The 22323-nt window shown below is 43.3% G+C and overlaps 1 protein-coding gene across 1 annotated transcript; it reads left to right on the top strand.

The window, feature by feature from the left end:
- Positions 1 to 20829: 20829 nt before the first annotated feature.
- Positions 20830 to 22110, top strand: LOC109785273 (glutamate dehydrogenase 1, mitochondrial). The gene is made up of 3 exons (XM_045230509.2): positions 20830 to 21509; positions 21666 to 21740; positions 21838 to 22110. Exons 1-3 carry the CDS (start codon positions 21166 to 21168, stop codon positions 21860 to 21862), a joined length of 444 nt encoding a protein of 147 aa, XP_045086444.2. The 5' UTR covers positions 20830 to 21165; the 3' UTR covers positions 21863 to 22110.
- The last annotated feature ends 213 nt before the right edge of the window (positions 22111 to 22323 follow it).

Below are 22323 nucleotides of genomic sequence, written 5' to 3' on the forward strand. Positions count from 1 at the left end.
GATCCTTCCATGGATTAGAGCAAGCATCTCGGAGTCAGAATATACACTTTGATGGAGTGATCAAAGGTTTTGGGTTATACAAAGTTTTGTTAGAACTTGTATTTACAATAAAGTGAGTGGGAGCACTACAACATTTCTGATAAGTATATGTGAATGACATATTGTTGATCCGAAATGATGTAAAATTTCTGGAAAGCATAAAGGGTTGTTTGAAAGGAGTTTTTCAAAGGAAGACCTGGATAAAGCTGCTTTCATATTGGGCATCAAGATCTATAGAGATAGATCAAGACGCCTGATGATACTTTCAAAGAACGCACACCTTGACATGATTTTGAAAGAGTTCAAAATAGATCAGCAAAGAAGGAGTTCTTGGCTGTGTTACAAAGTGTGAGTATTGAGTAAGACTCAAGACCTGACCACAGCAGAAGAGAGAGAAAGGACGAAGGTCGTCCCCTATGCTTTAGACGTAGGCTCTACAGTATGCTATGCTGTGTACCGCACATGAAGCGTGCCTTGCCATGAGTTGGTCAAGGGGTACAATAGTGATCCGGGTATGGATCACATGACAGCGGTCGAACTTATCCTTAGTATCTAGTGGACTAAGGAATTTTCTCGATTATGGAGGTGAAAAGGAGTTCGTCGTAAAGGGTTACGTCGATGCGAACTTTGACACTAATCCGGATGACTCTGAGTAGTAAACCGGATTCGTATAGTAGAGCAGTTATTTGAAATGGCTCCAAGTAGCACGTGGTAGCATCCACAAGATGACATAGATATTCGTAAAGCACACACGAATCTGAGTGGTTCAGACCCGTTGACTAATAACCTCTCTCACAAGCATAACATGATCAAACCAGAACTCATTGAGTGTTAATCACATAGCGATGTGAACTAGATTGTTGACTCTAGTAAACTTTTTGGATGTTGGTCACATGGTGATGTGACCTATGAGTGTTAATCACATGGTGATGTGGACTAGATTATTGACTCTAGTGCAAGTGGGAGACTGTTGGAAATATGCCCTAGAGGCAATAATAAATAGGTTATTATTATATTTCCTTGTTCATGATAATCGTTTATTATCCATGCTAGAATTGTATTGATAGGAAACTCAGATACATGTGTGGATACATAGACAACACCATGTCCCTAGTAAGCCTCTAGTTGACTAGCTCGTTGATCAATAGATGGTTACGGTTTCCTGACCATGGACATTGGATGTCGTTGATAACGGGATCACATCATTAGGAGAATGATGTGATGGACAAGACCCAATCCTAAGCCTAGCACAAGATCGTGTAGTTCGTTTTCTCAGAGCTTTTCTAATGTCAAGTATCATTTCCTTAGACCATGAGATTGTGCAACTCCCGGATACCGTAGGAATGCTTTGGGTGTACCAAACATCACAACGTAACTGGGTGGCTATAAAGGTACACTACAGGTATCTCCGAAAGTGTCTGTTGGGTTGGCACGAATCGAGACTGGGATTTGTCACTCCGTATAAACGGAGAGGTATCTCTGGGCCCACTCGGTAGGACATCATCATAATGTGCACAATGTGACCAAGGAGTTGATCACGGGATGATGTGAGTTACGGAACGAGTAAAGAGACTTGCCGGTAACAAGATTGAATAAGGTATAGGGATACTGACGATCGAATCTCGGGCAAGTAACATATCGAAAGACAAACGGAATTGCATACGGGATTGATTGAATCCCCGACATCGTGGTTCATCCGATGAGATCATCGTGGAACATGTGGGAGCCAACAAGGGTATCCAGATCCCGCTGTTGGTTATTGACCAGAGAACGTCTCGGTCATGTCTGCATGGTTCCCGAACCCGTAGGGTCTACACACTTAAGGTTCGATGACGCTAGGGTTATAGGGAAAGTATGTACGTGGTTAACGAATGTTGTTCGGTGTCCCGGATGAGATCCCGGACGTCACGAGGAGTTCCGGAATGGTCCGGAGGTAAAGATTTATATATGGGAAGTCCTGTTTTGGTCACCGAAAAAGTTTCGGGTGATATCGGTAATGTACCGGGACCACCGGGAGGGTCCCGGGGGTCCACCAAGTGGGGCCACCAGCCCCAAAAAGGCTGCGTGGGCCAAGTGTGGGAGGGGACCAGCCCCAGGTGGGCTGGTGCGCCCCCCCCACCAAGGCCCAAGGCGCATGGGAGAGTGGGAGGGGGCAAACCCTAGGTCCAGATGGGCCTTAAGGCCCACCCTAGTGGCGCCCCCCCTTCTCCTCCCCTTGGCCGCCCCCCTAGATGGGATCTAGGGCTGGCCGCCACCCCTTGGGGTGGGAACCCTAGAGGGGGCGCAGCCCCCTCCCCCCCTATATATAGTTGAGGTTTGGGGCTGCCCATATACATGAGAACGTCTCTCTTTCGGTGCAGCCCTACCCCTCTCCCTCCTCCTCCTCTCCCGCGGTGCTTGGCGAAGCCCTGCGGGATTGCCACGCTCCTCCATCACCACCACGCCGTCGTGCTGCTGCTGGACGGAGTCTTCCTCAACCTCTCCCTCTCTCCTTGCTGGATCAAGGCGTGGGAGACGTCACCGGGCTGCACGTGTGTTGAACGCGGAGGCACCGTTCTTCGGTGCTTAGATCGGAATCAACCGCGATCTGAATCGCTACGAGTACGACTCCTTCATCCGCGTTCTTGCAACGCTTCCGCATCGCGATCTACAATGGTATGTAGATGCACTCCCCTTCCCCTCGTTGCTAGATTACTCCATAGATTGATCTTGGTGATGCGTAGAAAATTTTGAATTTCTGCTACGTTCCCCAACAAGTACTTACTTTCGGGTGTCTAAATTGCAGCTTCTTCAGCAGTCCCGGAGCTTTTTTTGTGAATTTTTTCCAAACCCTGCCAGACAAAGAAAACAATTACATGATATCAGAAAATGAACAAAGTTGCTGATATGGTGGATAATGATCGATTTAACTTACTTCTCGAGCATTTGAGTCATGTCCGCATAGTCCTGGGATCTTTTCGTCTCGAGTCTAAGATGGTTACTATTCCCTGCTCAAGCTTAATCTCTAGGAGAATATAGTGGAAGCTGCGCACGCATGCATAAGTCATCAATTATATTACTATAACCTGGACTAATAAGGGAAACCGAACATGCACAAGACAGTAACACTCACTTGAAGTTGTAAGGAAAGAGTATTATATCTTTGTTTTCATTTATTACCAACGATCGTAGCAAGTTGGCCTCGGTATTTTCGGCATGATATTTAACCTTAGTTGCATCTATGAGATTTGTGTTAATGAATCCAATATCATCGATTTGTCTTTTCTTCAATTCGGCGATCTTCAATCTGCATAATATAGTGAGGATAATTATAAATACATGCAATGAAAGAGCTGACCTATATAGAGAGACTTAATGACAGAAATAGTACCGGTTCGTGGCATGAACCAGGACTAAGGGCAGCCTGTGGTCCCGGTTCAAGCCACCAACCGGGGCCAATGGTGGTGGGCCAGGAGCGAGGCCCATTGGTCCCGGTTCGTCCCACCAACCGGGACCAAAGGAGCCAGACGAACCGGGACCAATGCCCCCACGAGGCCCGGCAGGCCCCTGGCCTCACGAACCGGGACCAGTGCCCCCATGGGTCCCGGTTCTGGACATAACCGGGACTAATGGGATAACCCGGCCTGAACCAAAGCCCTCTTTTCTACTAGTGCCCCCCAACACCCCCCCCCCCCCCCCCCCCCCCCGCGGAAGTGGCCATTGGTATAATCCATCCATTAGTCGATCAATCAATCACAAACATATCCACCATTGAAGATTGATATACGGCCGCACCACATCTCCCTTTAGCGGGTATATTGAGATGTGGGGCCACTGGACTACCAAAGGTCATCGAAGGTCCTTGGAGAATGAAAGTTCCCTTATAAGGAATTGACCTCAGATGTTGTCCTCGGACTCTACGAAAACGCAGTGCCCCTTGTCAAAGGACCTGCTAAAAAGATATCTTGATGACTGAAGTATATCAATGCTTGGATTCACACAAGGATGGTCGAACCTCAATAATGGGGTCATAAAGAAGACCTCGGAGCCAAGCATGTCCTCAGCATCCGGAGCCGACGTGGAAGATAGAACTCGCCTACGAAGCCAGAGACTAAATTTATGAAGCTATCCCGAGGAAGGAGCAAATTGTCCTCAGCTTGAAGATTAGTTCAGGGGCTACTGACGGTATCCTTGATAAGGGGGTGCACACCACATCGAGCCCCTGTTTACAGGCCGAGCCGACGACCCGTCTACAATTGAAGAATGGGTCGTACATGCCTTGGCCCTCTGCGTAATCAAGATGAAGACCTCCGAGGACTTGGCGTATACTTCAAGGCATGACTAAATGATCGGTATGTTTATCTCCAGATTGTAACCGACTATATGTAAACCCTAGATACCCCCAATGCTTATATAAGCCGAGGGGTTTAGTCCGTAGAGGCAAGATTGAGAGGTTTAGAGCTTAGAACTCATTCATACGATCTCGAGGTAGATCATACTACACTTTATACCCCATCACAATCAATATAACAAGAGAAGGACGTAGAGTTTTACCTCCTCGAGAGGGTCCGAAACTGGGTAAACACCGTGTCCCTATTTCTTCCTGTTACCATCTTTCCAACATCACCAGCTCGGGACCCCCTACCCGAGATCGGCCGATTTTAGCACCGACACAAGCGCCACAACCTAAGCTAGCTCACGCGCGCGCATGCACATTCCACAACACACCTCGCACTGCATGCAAAAAAACATGGCCGGCCCATATCAGAAATTCAGTCGGCTGAGTGATAGTCTGTCCCTTATATAGAACATTCAAGAGGACAATTGTTCTCTTCTTCACAACTCACAAGGATTAGTTACATCAGTTTACATTAGTTGAAGAACCAATAAAACACCTTGAGAATACAGATTAGTGAATGCAACAATTACACACATACATACATATATACCACCATCCAATCCATCCTACACGTACTCATGGTACAAGGCTAGAACACTGTATACTAGCTAACCTTTGAGCTATCATGGGTATCATTCATCCATTAATCGATCAAGCGATCATGAACATATGCAAATCTATAATCAATCAAACGATATAACGTGTGGGCATGCAAAGAAAAAGAAGAAAAATAATAATGGCATGGGTGGATCATGTGGCTATGCCTGCGGGATGAGTAAGGTCGCATGGAGCTGCTCCACCTCGTGTAGCTTTTTTGTTGTTAAACAATGGGTGGTGCGAGGCCGGACCAGAGGCAGACCAGCATTCGTCCCTAAGCCGGAGAGAATTCTGACCGGTGATCGCCGCTCAGCCGCCACGCCCGCCTGGGAAGGACTGGATTTTCTCTGGATGGAGAGACGGCTCGATGGATTGCAACTCGAGAGACGCGAGAGCATGCTAGTTATGGACACGGAGCAGAGGGACCATGTGAGAGATGAAGAGCCTATGGGATAGTGGATGGAAGATGGAGAGGCCATGTTTTCATCTTCCATGTTAAAGATAGTGGGGATGCAACGTTGGTACAGAGAGGGAGAAATCAAGATAGTGGGGATGTGAACAGCCAACCAATTTTGCTGCTTGTTTTTGCATGGAGGAGATAATGGACTCACGGTTAGTAAACTGAAGTAAAGAAAAAAAAACATAAGTGACGACATGGCATCACGGTAGAGTAGGAAAATTCGATTGTTTAATTGCATGCTTGCGGATATGGCATGATAGCCGACTTACCATGTGTGTTGCATGCTTGCTAATATGGCATGACTTAAATGCATTGCTTAATGAGACGTTGAGGTAGGGATCCGGCATGCCTGCTCCCTCCCCATGCTCCCATCCGTGCTCTCACTTCATCCTACGGCTGTCTTTTTCCCCTTTTCCTTTCTAATCTAATCATCTCCCCCCTGATTTTAAGAGGGTGGGGCCGGGCCTTATTTTGTTCCAATCATATCAAGCCATGTACGCGGGAGCACGGATAGGCGCACGCGCGGGGAGCAGGCAAGTCTCGTCCGGTAGGTAGACGCTTTGCATGTTGAGAGAATTGGGACCAAATTTTTAAGAATGTAAGATTTCAGGAGGACAATTTGTTGGAATATTAGGCAAGTTCATGATTAATTCCAGTAAATAATTCATGACTAGAAGAGATACTAGCATGCAATAATCTAGTCGCATCATCAATCAAAGTCATGAAATATCTCTTTCCACCTTTTGTCAACACACCATTCATCTCACAAAGATCAGAATATATGAGTTCTAGAGGTGCCAAGTTTCTCTCCTCGGCGGCCTTATGAGGCTTTCGAGGTTGCTTCGATTGCACACAACTATGGGACTTAAAACCTTTGGCAACTGTGAAGTTCGGAATTAAACTCATGCTGGATAGCCGAGACATTAAACCAAAAGTAATATGACATAAACGAGAGTGCCAAATACTTGCATCATCATTAACACTAGCACAAATTTGGTTTATTGACTTATTGCAAAAATCTGAAAGGGAAAAGCGGAACAAGCCTCCGCACTCATAGCCTTTTCCTATAAATTGTCCAAATCTTGACACGATTACTTTATTGGACTCTAAAACTACCTTAAATCCATCTCGACATAGAAGGGAGCCGCTAACTAGATTCTTGTTCATAGTAGGGACATGCTGCACGTTCCTTAGTTGCACGATCTTTCCCGAAGTAAACTTCAGATCCACCGTGCCAATGCCACGAACAGAAGCATGTGACCCATTCCCCATTAGGACGGAAGAATCCCTTGCGACCTGATAAGAAGTAAACAGGGAGATGTCAGCACACACATGAACGTTAGCACCCGAATCAATCCACCACGAAGATGATTGAAATACTGAAAGCACAATAGGTAAATTACCATACCCATCAGTATTGCTAGCGGTCACCATGTTGACAGTCTTGGAGCTTGTTTTCCCTCTGCGGTCTGCACGTTCAGGGCATTCCTTGGAAAAGTGTCCGGGCTTCCCACAGGCGTAGCACTCTAGCTCAGCCTTGTTGAACTTCTTCTTCTTGAAGGTAGTAATCTTGGTAGGCTTGTTGAAAACAGGTTTGTTCTTCCCTTTGTTCTTGTTCTGTGGGTACCTCTGCACCATGTTAGCAGTAGGCTGAACCTCACCTTATTTTTCAGTAGTATCTTTAGCCCGAGCTTTTTCTTCAACATCAAAAGATGCAATCAGATTTTCAACTGATATCTCCTGTCTCTTATGCTTCAGAGTTGTGGCGAAATTCCTCCATGAAGGAGGCAACTTTGCAATCATGCACCCAGCCACGAATTTGTCGGGTAGAACACATTTAAGGAGTTCAAGTTCCTTCACAATGCACTGTATCTCATGAGCTTGTTCAACCACAGAACGGTTATTCACCATCTTGTAGTCATGAAAACTCTCCATGATGTACAGTTCACTGTCTGCATCTGTTGCATCGAATTTTGCATTCAGTGCATCCCACAGAATCTTTCCGTCATTTATGTGCATGTACACATCACACAGACGGTCAGCAAGAACACTCAGAATGCATCCCACAAACATAGTATTGGCTTCCTGGAATTTTCTCCGATCTTCGTCAGTCATTCCCTCTGGAGCACCAACACTAGCGTGGAAAACTTTCAGAGCAGTAAGCCAGAGCGTGGTCTTCACCTGCCACCTCTTAAAGTGCACACCGGTAAACTTATCCAGCCTCAGTGCATCAGCGAATCCAGCCATAGTTAACTCAGGAAATTGCCTATAATTAGGTTTTTGGATTGTTGGAATATTAGGCAAGTTCATGATTAATTCCAGTAAATAATTCATGACTAGAAGAGATACTAGCATGCAATAATCTAGCAAACTAGAAGAACAACAAGACATGCATAACAGCAGCAAACACGTAACAATAGCTGTAGAGACAGACATGAATAGAGGATGTTGGACGTACTGATCGTTAGCTATTATGGGTGCGACGGGGTTGATGACGATGTTGGCGACGATCTGCTGCTGACGGCGATGAATACGACGATGAGTAGCACCGCCCGACTTGGACGGAAGACGACCCGTGATGACGAATTTGAGCAGTCGCGCACAGCGCTTCCCAAAAACCTAATTCGTCCTCTCCCAGTGCAGGATCGCAAAGACGAACGGTTCCGGAGACCTGCTCTCCCACGCGCCGATGCACGCCGGCGTTAGGGATGGAGTAGACTACGACGGCGGTGCAAGTTGTGGGATGAGGCAAAACCCTAGGTGTTTTTCGGTGTGTCTCTGGCCGCAGCCGGTAGCTGTATATATATTAGGACCAGAGGCGGTATTGTGTCGCGATCACAATCCCAAACCGACTTGGTTTCTAATTCGTATACTTACCGGACAAGAAATCAAAAACTTGTCTGCCAAGACATAAAAATAAAACGGCAAAAGGAAGATGCGCTCCTGCAAGGAGACGGACCGGATTTCGGCGGACCATCCAATCCATCCTACACGTACTCATCACGGTACAAGGGCTAGAACACTGTACTAGCTAACCTTTTGAGCTATATCATGGGTATTATCCATCCATTAATCGATCGATGGATCATGAACATATGCAACTCTACAAGCAATCAAATGACATAACGTGTACGCATGCAAATAAAGAAGACGACGAAGAAGTTGGTATGGACGGATCATGCATGTGGCTACGCCTGTGGGATGGGTAAGGTCGCGAGGAACTGCTCCACCTCGTAGTTGGTGTCGGCGTCGAAGACCCTAAGGCACATGGGCAGTTCCACGTTGCCTAGCGACAGCAACGACGACGGCACCGACCATATCTCGTCGCCATAGATGAGCCCCGACGCCACCGCCGGTGCGAACATCTGCGTGTGCAGCCTCTCGGACTTGGACCACATGTAGAGTATCAAGCTCCCCACGCACATGTCGATGGCGAACGAGCCGAGGAAGAAGGGCACCGCCATGCCAAGCGCGCTGGGTATGTAGTCCCTACGGGATGGGTAAGGTCGCAAGGAACTGCTCCACCTCGTAGTTGGTGTCGGCGTTGAAGACCCTCAGGCACATGGGCGGTTCCACGTTGCCTAGCGATGGCCCTGACAAAAAGCTGTCGGCATAGAAAAGGCCGTTGGTATATTAGGTTACTCCGGTAGTGGAGGAAGCAGAAGAACAAGTAAAACCAATCAAATTCCGCGAGATTACAAATTAGTGAATGCAACAATTACACACATACATACATATAGACCACCATCCAATCCATCCTACACATCCTCACGGTACAAGGCTAGAACATTGTACTAGCTAACCTTTGAGCTATCATGGGTATCATCCATCCATAAATTGATCAATGGATCATGAACATATAACGTGTACGCATGCAAAGAAAATGATGAAAAATGGTATGGGTGGATCATGTGGCTATGCCTGCGGGATGGGTAAATTGACGTGATTGTTACCCCATATTCTTGTACTTTTCTTCTTGTGCCTTAAAACTCCTCACGAATGGAATCCTTAGGGAAATAGACAAAAGCAGTGCGCGAATGCGATAAAGTTTTGATCAAACCTACATCTATGACACAAAACTCAGAGTAAAAGTAGTAGAAAATTGGACTCATCACTGCAACCCGAATAGGGCTCGACGCTTGGTCGCTTGATGGCTGGCTAGTTCGATCATTTTTTCTTTATAGAGTATTTCGTTCAAGTGCACAAGCCAATAAAAAGATCCGCGACAATTCGTTCATGAAAAAGCCGACTTCAAGTTTTCTAATAAAAAAATCCATACATTACAAAAATGATTGCATGAATTTGAGAGAACTACTCATGCACACAAAACAAATGGAGAATTTGAAAAAATATTTGTGAACAAAAAAATAGTCGCGACTTTGAAAATTTGTTTATGAATTTGAAAACTATTCACTGATTTAAAAGAATATTTGTGAATTCAAAATATGTCCACGAATTCAAAAAAATTACAAATTCATAAAATTTTAACATTTTTAAAAAATGTAAATTTAAATAGTTCAGGAAATTGAAAACATTCACTAATTTTTCAAAAGATTAATTTCAAAAAGTTTTTAAAAAATCAAAAATATGAAAAATGTTCATTAATTTTAAGAATTTCACAGATTTTTAAAAAGTTCTTGAATATGAAAATTAGTTGAATTTGAAAAATGTTCATAGATTTCAAAAATAACATATTTGAAAAAGGTCATAGATTTCAAAAAAAATGCACAGATTCTTCATGAATTTGAAACTATGTTCGAAAGGAAAAATGGGAACAAAAAAAGAAAATGGGAAATAAAAAGGAAAAAAGAAAACATAAAACCTAAAAAAATGAAAAAGAACAAACTTGGTAAAAAATCGTAAAAAATAAGGACGCATTTAGTGAGTGGTTGTTGGCTCGTTCAGCGTCCGTAGTGGCCAACCATATTAGAAAAGACACCATGTGTACAAAAATTATTTTTTTCCAACAAAAGTACCCATGTAAATGTAGGTGCGAACACATTTAATTCGGGTTTTAGAAATTTTTAAAATCAATCATCTGTGAATTGAACATCAGAACTAAGATCTGTCTTCGTCGTTGGAACCTTCACGACGTGCTTTTCGAACTGGATCCCTCATGGCTATGTTTTGATTGATTTTTGTGTGGGCAATTTACACCCCGTTAGGTGCGATTGACTAGCAATCGATATGTAATTTCCCCCCTACTCATGGATGTGTAGTTGTCACTGATGCGAACAATTGTGAACGCATTTAATTCTTATTTCATTTTTCCGAAAAAGTTATTATTTTTGAACTGAACACCGAAATTATGATCCACTTTCATTGTTGGAATCCAATCCTCGCGACGCGCTCTTTGAAACTAGATCCCGCATGGGTATGTTTCGACGAACTTTTTATGCAATATACTCCCTGTTAAGTGCAACTGCCATGTAGTCAATGTGCAAGTTTCTTCCATGCAATTTTTACTGACGGCACCTCCACCCCAAACTACCCACTACCAATGAGATGTGCAACTTCGTCTTCTGCCCAGGCCAATTGCCTGGTAGTCGATATGCAATTTACCGCCCTGCCTGTGGATAAGTAGTTTTCACTGTTGGCACCCCGCCCCAAATACCCCTACATGTGAGATGACTGTGCAACTTCACCTGCTAAACTTGGCCAACTCCATATCAGTCAATACGCAACTTTCCTAACACCCCCCATCTGTGGGTGTGGAGCTTCCACAGTTTGTACCCTGCCCCAACCACCCTGTTGGTGAGATTTGTAACTTCGTTTGATTGTTGTCCTCAGCCAGGTAGCTAGAGCACTAGAGCAAGAGGAACAATATGGTCCCCGGTGTTGCCAGGGTTGGAGTCGAAGAATGATGAAGTGTGTGAGGCAAGTTATTTAGTTGTGAAAGCTGGGAAATGGCTATTTGACTCTTCTTTGTCCGTTCCCTAGCCAGTTTCCAAATTTGAGGATTAGCACTTACATTTTTTTTGGTTTGATAGGGATCGAAGATCATTTCGTTTTGATTTTTTGTTTGACCGTGTAGACACCAAAATAAAGATCACTAAAATACCTCTATGTACAACATGGACTTATATCTAGATTTCGCTTTTACCCTTAACACCGGTGTATGGTGGGAGCACTCCCGAACTTCTGGAGTCGGTGTTCCTTAAAACCGAAGTACTAAATAATATTAACTTTTTACCGTCGATTGTGTTGGTTGAACGATCTGTACTTATTCCACAGTGCCATAAACGAGCTCTTTCTTTTATTGCACTTGTTTATCGCTTTATGTAATAAGCTATAATAGAACATTCACCATACTTCTCTTCAAATGATTTCTATGACAACACTCATACACACACAACATGTTGCCAATATATTTTTTCCTTGAAACTACTAAAACTCGTTTCATGATAAATAAATTAAAATAATATATGCAGTTGAACTTAATAATGTTTACATTTACAACATAAGAGTAATGTATTAGTTGTTTAGCACACTCCTTCCTCAGTTAACATCCAGCACCTTAGGCCCGTCAATGTCGAGGTCCATTGGTGAGTTGATTTGTGATGTCACACATTAATGATCTATCAACTATTGCTCTTTGCCGTAGTGTGTGTGTGTGTGTGTGTGTGTGTGTTTTGCGGGTGCCCGTAGTGTGTGTTGGATGAACCTTTTGTGTAAATTTCAAGCTAGGCAAGCTTACTTCTATTGTATTTTTTTATCACATTATGATGTGGTTTGTATAGAATATTGAGGCTTCTTCACAACTCACAAAGATTAGTTACGTCAATCTACATTAGTTGAGCACTACCGGAATGACCAGCTATGCCGACGACCTAGGCCCGAACCCCGACGGCGTACTCCAGGGAGGCCATCGGCATAGCTATCTATGCCGACGGCTTCCGTACAACAGTCGGCATCGCTCCATCTTCAACAAAAATATGGCCAGACGGCAGCTGACGGAGCCGTAGTCAAGTCCACCCAACCAGGGGCCGCCACGTGTCTGATGTATGTCGATGCCCAGGCTGTCGGCATAGATTCCCACATCGTATGCAACCGAATCCTTTCAAGATTCTGATTAAAAACCATATAACATTTGTCAAAACCAATGAAAGTGTCTATTACTTGTGATTTTAACAAAGTATAAGAACCTATATGCAAAAGTACATGAGATCACATTTCTAACACATTCAAGAATAAAAGCAAACTGATATTCATAATCTATGGAAAATTCTACCCCAAATCGATATATAATTTGTGTATGCTTAAGTTTAGACAAGTCAGATTTAAATTAACCGAATTTTAACTAAAAAAGAAAATGATTTAAAGAAAATCTATGCCGGCGGCCCCGTCAGGGCGGTCAACATTGATTTGATGGCATCATCGGACCGTTGGAGACCGGGTCGCCAGGGCCACTTACATGCCGATGATCTTTGTATACCGACGGCAACCATCGGCATACATCAATCTACGCCGATGACCATTCTATGCCGACGGTGCCGATTTGCTGGCGGTTTTTCCGAGGCTGTCAGCATAGATGGATATGCCAACGGCCCTGACAAAAAGCTGTCGGCATAGAAAAGGTCGTCGGTATATTTGGTTACTCCGGTAGTGGAGGAAGCAGAAGAACAAGTAAAACCAATCAAATTCCATGAGAATACAAATTAGTGAATGCAACAATTACACACATACATACATATTGACCACCATCCAATCCATCCTACACATCCTCATGGTACAAGGCTAGAAGACTGTACTAGCTAACCTTTGAACTATCATGGGTATCATCCATCCATTAATTGATCAATGGATCGTGAACATATAACGTGTACACATGCAAAGAAAAAGAAGAAAAATGGTATGCGATGGCCTCACGACAAGTCCTCACACTAGGACATCTGCCGTAAAGAATCCACGACACCCCCATGCATGCGTGGATGTGGATCTTTCACAGTTTGTTCCCTGCACCAATTACCTTGTCTGTGAGATTTTAAGTCGTTTGTTTGCTGTCCTCAGCCAGGCAGCTAGAGCAAGAGGGACGATATGGTCCTCGGTGTTGCCAGGATTGGAGTCGAAGAAAGATGAAGTGTGTGAGGCAAGTTAATTAGTTGTGAAATATGGGAAATGGCTACTTGACTCTTCTTTGTCTGTTCCCTGACCAGTTGCCAAATTTGAGGATTAGCACTTACACTTTTTTGGTTTGATAGGGATTGAAGATCATTTCGTTTTGATTTTTCGTTTGACCGTGTAGACACCAAGAAAGATGAAGTAGTGAAGTGTGCAACCCGTGCTTTCCATCCTGTTGTTGCTGTTGGTTGTGTAGGTTGCTGAACTGTGGCTTGCAGCATCTGGATTAGCTTATGGGGCAACTACCTGTAGCTAGCACGATTAGGCATATTCATCTTTTTTAATGTCCACTGGCGTCATTCTAGATCCATTCACAGGATTATTAGTCTGAATGTGGATGCACAATTTTATTCTGTGTCTGTCTTACCGCACTCTGACATTGGTCGCCGCAAAAGAATAGGAATTCAAAGATTGGTCTGGAGGTTGTTTATGTTTTGCTCTAACTAGTTAAGATGATGTCTGATGCGGTTTTATACGCAGGCAAGCGTTCTCGAGTGGGAGCACGGAGCCGTTTGCCTCACCGGTCCAGCAGGTTGTCGAGGGACCGCTCAAGGTCGCTGGCCGAAAGGAGGGACAGAGACAGAGACGTTGTTGTCTTGCTGTGTCGGTTTACACATGGTACACACTTTGGTCATGTGTACTATACTTGTGAGAGTAAAACGGATTGAGATAATATGGGACATATTTACATATTACAACAATCTGTTCAATAAATATAATATATAATTTCATTAAAGTGCTAAAAGGAAGCATTTTAATCATACTCCCTAGCTTAAATTAGTTTTCTTTTCTATCCGTCCAATCTCTTGAACTTTCAATTGATGACTACCCTTTACTATCGGATACTCACCTTCACCATGTAATTGGCCGGGTAATTTGCAACTAGAGATAGTTATGGTGGTCTTTAGAATCTTTATGGGATTTTGTTTCTTTTATTTATGCAGCATATTGTTCCTTCTATGTTGTACAGCTAAAATAAACACAATCTGGATAGTTAATTTGGTTGATACTGTTTACATATAGGTTTCCTTGATGGCTTGAATAATATAAGGACTTGATTTATTTTTGTTCATGTAGGAAAACAAGCACATCAGGGAGGGGGAAAGGAGGAGGTAGCCATGGACATGATGGCCTTCTCTTCGATTACTTCCAACCACATCAAGGTTTCTTCTCCTCCCTCTTGGATTGGCCAAAATCTATTCGGTTTTTTTTGTTTGCCGGGGGATGAACTGAATTGATGTGCATCCTGTCTAGCAGCGACGAGCGATTTGGGTGGTCCAAGGCCAGCTCCGGGCCGGGGGGAACAAGCTGAGCAAGTGCAGCCATCCTCCTCGCCTAGGAGGAGCTCCATCACATCAGCAGCAGAAGCTCAGGTCCGTCCTCCTTCTCTGCTCATCATGTGCTGTAGTAAGAATTCAGAAATCAACACTCGTAGTAGCAGGTTTGAAGGTGCAGTTCATGTTTTTGCTGAAGCAGTGAAGTGTGCGATATGTTATATTAGTGGAGGTAAAACATTGCAAAGCATCTGCAATTGCAGAATTAATTGTGAAATCTCCTCAAGATACATGATTGAAACTCGACTAGCATAGTATATTGTTCATTCTCGATCGGTATATATCATCTTCCGCATTATTTCCTTCAGTTTTGCATAATCAGGCCCAAACATACGTATGCCACAAATACACAGCTACACTACAACAGCCGTTTTTTCTGTTTTGACACACATTGGCTTACTGCCCATCCACAAAGTACAGAAGACTACATAGCACTTTGTCTTTGCCAAATAGACAACCATAACTTAAAAAAAAAACATGTTTTTTGATTTGAGTTCAAGATTTCTTACTTCTCTTGTCCTTGTGCAGCATTATTCGGTACATCAGAGGAGAAGGGCTTCATTTCATCGTGCCAGGCAAGGTGCGCCCGCGACCGGTTAATGATATTGTTTCTGTAGGTTGTCTGATCTGCATTGTAGCATGAATTTCTTGTACTTGGCTTTGTCATGCTCAGATTCCTATAATTTGGAGCAGCTTATTATTCTGTGGTTCACTTATTGTTCCAGCACGATATTTTTTAGTTCTCCAGTGGTATCATGTTAGATTAGTCTACAGCATTGTTACTCTTAGTTCACTGGAACACTTTTCCAACCATATCATTTGTGGCTGTCTTCCCTTGTTTTACACTGGAGATTAGTCTCCTGGAAAGGATGATCTGATACAAAGGTAGATGGTGGTGTATAGCAATGAGATAAGACGATATGTAATGCGGTTGTATACTGTGGTCCAAGAGGTATGCAGAGAGATGGTTTTTGTTTTGTGCACTTGCATGTGGACTAGATGCTTTCCATCCTGTTGTTGCTATTTGTTTGCGTAGGTTGCTGATATGTGGCTTGTAGCACGAGATTCTTGTACTTGGCACAACTTTCCTCAGATTCCTAGCATCTGGATTAGCTTATGGGGCAACTACTTGTAGCTAGCATGATTAGGCATCGGTCGATCTTTTTTAATGTCCACTGGCGTCATTCTAGATCCATTCATAGGATTATTAGTATGAATGTTGATGCATAATTTTATTATGTGTCTGCCTTTCCGCACTTTATATACATTCTGACATTGGTCGCCGCAAAATATTAAGAATTCAGAGATTGGTCTGGAGGTTGTTTATGGTTTGTACTAACTAGTTAAGATGATGTTTGATGCGACTTTATATGTAGGGAGGCGTTCTCGAGTGGGTACGCGGAGCCATTTGCCTCGCCGGTCCAGCAGGTTGTTGAGGGACCGCTCGAGGTCGCCGACCGAAATGAGGGACAGAGACAGAGATTAGACGTCGTTATCTTGTTGTGTCCATTTACACATGGTACATACTTTCGTCATGTGTACTTACATACTTGTGGGAGTAAAAGGGATTGAGATATGAGACATATATACATATTACAACAATCTGTTCAATAAATATAACATATATTTTCATTAAAGCGCTAAAAGGAATCATTTTTAATCCTACTCCCAAGCTTAAATTAGTTTCTATTTCTATATCCATCCAATCTCTTGAACTTTCAATTGATGACTACCTTTTACTATCGGATACTCACCTTCACCATGTAATTGGCCGGGTAATTTGCAACTAGAGATACTTATGCTGGTCCGTAGAATCTTTATGGGCTTCTGTTTCTTTTATTTATGCAGCCTACTGTTCCTTTTATGTTTGTACAACTAGAATAAACACAACCTGGATAGTTAATTTGGTTGATATTGTGTACATATAAGTTTCCTTGATGGCTTGAATAATACAAAGACTTGATTTATTTGCTTGCATGGCTGAGTGAGATCTGATCAGTGGTGTCATTGTTGTACAGCAGAGAAAATTGCTAGATGAGGATTTGTTTGATTGCTTGAAAATCTACTCCTAGCTATATATAGCTTTCCTTTTTCTTGTCTTGAATAATCCTGGATAGAGGATTATGGCACCGGCGTCTTTTCAGTATAATATGCCCTTTTCATGCTAGCTCCCATGTACTTTTTTCTTCAGAATAATCCTTGGTGAAAATGTACTCCTAGCTATATATAGATCTGATCAGTGTATTTTTTTCAAGAATTTATCTCGTGTATTGAAGTCTAGTACCTTTTCATGCTTGCTGGCTTGCACTTTTGCTGTAAACGTACTTTAATAGCTCATTGCATTCCCTGATTACATCATGCTTCTTCTGGCAGCAACAACGCATGTTTTTTTTGCGGGAAAGCAACATCGCATGTTGTGTGCTGTTTGGTACTATCTGGTGAAAGGAAAAAAAACTGCTCTGATCTGGTGACGATGCCCACCAAGGTGGCCTCCTGACGATTTCTGCCCTGCCCCTCGGGTGGCCTCGATTCTTCTTCCTCCCCGGCATATGTGGTAAGCCACCAATTTTAGTGCTAAATAAATATAAGCTCTAATTTGTTTGGGCCTACGCTAGAACCCCTCCCGTAGAAGTGTTTGTATTGCTACAAGTAACAAGAGGCTTGGTCATGGATCACCACATTTGGCATAAGTGAACTGCTTTGCTTTTTCCCATATGTATCATCTTTGCAAGTGAGTTATCAAAGAGCGTTCCCTCGTTTGTTTTCTGAATTATAAATCGAGCTTTAGTTGTGTTCTATTCATTCATGGAAATTGTCTTCTTTTTTCTTCTAAATAATGAAATCTCCAGAACTCAAGGCTGAGTCTGCCCCATGTTTCACTAGATTAGTGAAAGCTGATTGGTTTGTTGTTAAACTGAAGCTTTACTTTGTCTGCATGAACCATTGCTTCTTGCAGTTGTGAAAAGCAAGTAGTTCTATGAACCATGATGCATGTCAAATTGGGATAATGATTTGATCATTAGCTAGGATATTTGGTCATGCAACCGCGCGCAAGAGAAAAGAACCAGTTCACAGAGAAGCTTAGCGTGGTTATGTAGGAAGTACATTGGATTTTGCATAAAACATTACATTTGGTCTATTCCAAAGTCGAAACATGTCAGTTTCATCCTTACTGTGGAACTTTTGGGTCATGTGCTTTCTGATATGGGATGCTTTTTCCTATAGCGGCGAGATCTCATTTAAAGGTAATAAAGCTTATTTGTCCTCTTTCCCCCTCTTTATGTAGATATAGTCTTCTAAAGACAATAGCCGACACAATTACCTAGTGGAAGGATCTTTTACGCAATTACACCAAGACGGTTGATGATGAGGTATGGCTTGACGATATGCTGGATAAATACGTAACATATGGGAGAAGGTCTGAACTTAGTTCTGCAAAATTACCATCAGGTTTAATGATTTTAAAATGGTGTGTGTCCAGGGTGTTCCTTGTATTGCTACTTACACGCATATTGTAGTAGAACACTAGTTTTCAGTCTTACAACCCTTTTTTGTTTCATATCAGTACCCATTTTATTTGCTGATCTTCCTAACAAAGTGGCTTGAACGATTACCTCAATACAAAGAGCATGGATTTTATTTTACTGGAGAGAGTTATGCTGGTCTAGAATCTTTACAGGCTTTTGTTTCTTTTATGCAGTCTACTATTTCTTTCTTTTATGTTGTACAGCTAGAATAAACATAATCTGGTGAGTTAATTTGTTTGGTACTATGTACATCGGGGATAGCAAGCTAAAGATTTGTTTGATGGCTTGAATAATGTAAATCCTTGATTTATTTATGCTTGCTTGACTGAGTGATATTTGATTTTTGTGGTGTCTTTTGTTGTACAACAGAGTAAATGGCTAGATGAGAATTTGTTTGATTGCTTGGAAAACTAGTAAGTGTGCACGTGCAACGCACAAATTAACCGTACAAAGGAATTTCCTCCTTCATAATGAGATGATTTTTCTATCACAGTAATATGTGTGTGTCGCACATCAAAAGCAGTCAACTGGATGAGTTTATACAAACCCCTTACAAGAAATAAAATAAAAACTGAATAAACTCCTCACTTCATAATTAGCAGACCAGACCATAAACTCCTCACTTCATAATTAGCAAACCAGACCATGCATGTTCATATTATGCGAATGGGTCATTTGCAGATAAATTTTACATTAGCTATTTTCCATTTAATGTATGTTGGTACTAATACTAATGTAGCTGTAGAAAGAGTATCTCTTTTTACCTGGACTTCAATAAATTAAAGCGCTCTTAGTTCAGTTAGGAAGAGCGCGGATCTCCAAAACCCGACGCCGTAGGTTTAACTGTATGAACTTCTACCAACCATTTGCAAGGAACAAAATAAAAATACTGGATTAACTTCTCCATAGAGAACTTATGGGCATAAGCTATTTAGTCTGTATATAGTTAAAAAAATGGAATCAAATATTCCACAATGTCTATTTTTACAACTGTTACAGTGATTGGCGAATTTAGGAGCCGTCCATTCACTACGATCAAACGGTGAAGAAATAGGAGTTACGAGAGTAAAATTACATGAAATTACAAATAACTGTGAGACCATTACAAGATTATGGTGGGGCTAATCATTTTCCAAAAGGGTAGATTCGTCCAATTAGTGTGCAGCGCTGGGAGAAAAGGAAAAAGAAACCTAGCCACGCACGGTTCTTCCCCCTCTGTCGATCCCCTCTCCGCGCCTCCTCCTCTGCCGTGTCGCTGCGCCGCCGCACGCTTCTTCCCCCCTCTCCGCGCCTCCTCCTCTGCCGGTCGCTGCGCCGCCGGCTCAGCCGCTTGTCCTGCGCCTTCTCCTCCCCGCTCCTCGCTGAGTCATCGACCAGATCGGCGTCCATGTTCAGCAGCGGCGGGGGCATCTTCAGCGGAGGAGGCGGGTGGTCGTGGCAGCGGCACCTTCAGCGGCGTCGCCGGACTCCCGTCGCTGACCTCGGCCTCACCCAGAAGAGGTCTTGTCTGCCCATGCCGCCAAGGAGGGGGAGCAGCCATGCCCGGACGAGGTCGTCCCCAACTCCTGCATCTAGTCGTCGACCTTACTAACACTGCAGTCGCCGCTGCTGGTCGAGGTCGCCCAGGTTGACACCGGCCCCGCCGGCCTGCAGGTCATCCTGCGCGACATGGTACGTACGGTCTCTTGCTCCCCCCCCCCCCCCCCTCATCCCCTATGTTGATCCCGACATGTATTGATTTGATTGGGCAGTTCAATTCGGTGGTTCCAAGCGAGGATGTGGTTGGATGTGCGATGGTCTAGCGGCGTAGATACGCGATAGATTTGTGCTTTGTCGATTGATGCACATGGGGAGCTATGCAGTTACCCTGGAGAGGAATCAAATTTCTTGTAGAATGATATTTGCAGTGTTATTGTTCGTCACGTACAAAGCGCAGGAATCATATTAATAAGTTATACATCGTTTGTGCCATAATTTGCCATCTTGGATAAGGATTGATAGAAGACAGAAGGACCAAAATCATCTACACTTGCTCACTAGTAAGTGGAAATTTGCTACTGCAACCCTTCTGGTTTAGGAAAGTGACAGTTTTCAGCAATTGTTTAGCCGTAGGGAAGAACATACAACATATCCCTTTATTCTGCCCATTCGTGTCTGATGGAGCAGTTGTAGGACGTTGTTTTTTCTCTTCGATGTTCTTTTCCAGGTGAAATCCATGGCTGCTTCCGAAAACGTAAAATTTGTAAGCAGACGTTTTATTTGCCAAAAGATGGTTGTTGTCCTGCCACTAGACTGACCATCCAGCTTTTAATTTTAGTGTAATATCAAGATATTGCAATTGAACTCTTCTTAAGGTAATTCTCTGTTTTATCTGAACTCACTAAGATTATTTGCTTTTTCTTTGGTCTTTTGCGCATTTAAAATGCCAGAGAAAATTTTGCCAATCTCTTTAATTTTCACGCAAAGCTAAGATGTTTCCCATTTATAATTTAGAGACAAGCATCTTGTCAAAGCTTAGGCTTACAATGGAGACACCATCAGTGGCAATTGCAAAGTTCTGTGCTTGATATGTCAGTATCTTTCTAATCTCCCACCTCACGCGCTGAAATTAAAGAGGAAAGGAGCACACAATGAGCACCCACAAGTAATATATTCTGCCAAATATATACAAGCATGCCTACACAATGCTAGTAATAATCGTTGTGTACAATGGCGCCATACATTGTGGAGCAAGGCCAGAACTATGTTTCTTCATCTACATTTTGCACAGATGAGCAATTATCATCTTCTTGCCTTTTTCAGGTATTTGGCAATATTGGTTCTTGGGCTGCCCAATTGATCACTGAAGCTGGTGGCAAGGTGGTCTCCATCAGAGATGTCACAGGGGCTGTCAAGAACTCCAATGGCATTGACATAGCCAAGCTGATGAAGCACTCGGCAGAGAACCGCGGGATCAAGGGCTTTGACGGAGGCGACGCCGTCGACCCGACCTTGCTGCTCACGGAAGAGTGCGACGTGCTCATCCCGGCAGCTCTGGGAGGAGTCATAAACAAGTAATCTTCTATTTCCTCGTCCCATCTCACTTCATCCAATCTTTATCAGATTACTGCTCAGAAGCTCAGTTAAAGTATCCTCCTGGCTGTTATTTTTTGTGTATCTGAATACATTTTTGTTAATAAAAAGTCCGTTCGATTTTCTTCTTCTACTAGGGACAATGCTGATGCCATCAAAGCAAAGTACATCATCGAGGCTGTTAACCACCCAACAGACCCCGAGGCCACGAGGCAAGAACACCAACATTTTGCCACAAAACTAAGCTGCATTTGTTGACACATTCACACATTGACTGACAGCAGAGAAATGTTCATGTTCGTGGTGCAGATTCGGGCAAAGAAGGGCGTGCTGATCCTACCGGACATCATGGCCAACTCCGGCGGAGTGATGGTGAGCTGCTTCGAGTGGGTGCAGAACATCCAGGGGTTCATGTGGGACGAGGAGAAGGTGAATCGGGAGCTCAAGACATACATGACCCGCGCCTCAAACATAGTTCTGAATATTTAGGCAATGTATGGCACATTAGAAAATGGAAAGTAGTTATGTAAAGTATATCTTCGAAAACCAGAATTGGCTCAATTTGGAAGAATGCCTACTTCATATGAATTTCTTGCCCGCTTTGCACGCGTTGCTACATGTGCATTATCATGCCTCAGCCATAATCATTGTCGACAAATATGGAACAGAAGAAGTATGTCCCCTATTTTAGTCCTCTCTGTCATGTTCGCATGCACAACCTATTTTGCCAATGAGCAAGTTTAGCATCTGTTTGTTCTTCCATGATCTTATGCTGGTTGCCTGGTTCTCATTGTC

This window comes from Aegilops tauschii, chromosome 6 (assembly GCF_002575655.3).
Source record: "Aegilops tauschii subsp. strangulata cultivar AL8/78 chromosome 6, Aet v6.0, whole genome shotgun sequence".
Classification (NCBI taxonomy): domain Eukaryota; kingdom Viridiplantae; phylum Streptophyta; class Magnoliopsida; order Poales; family Poaceae; genus Aegilops; species Aegilops tauschii.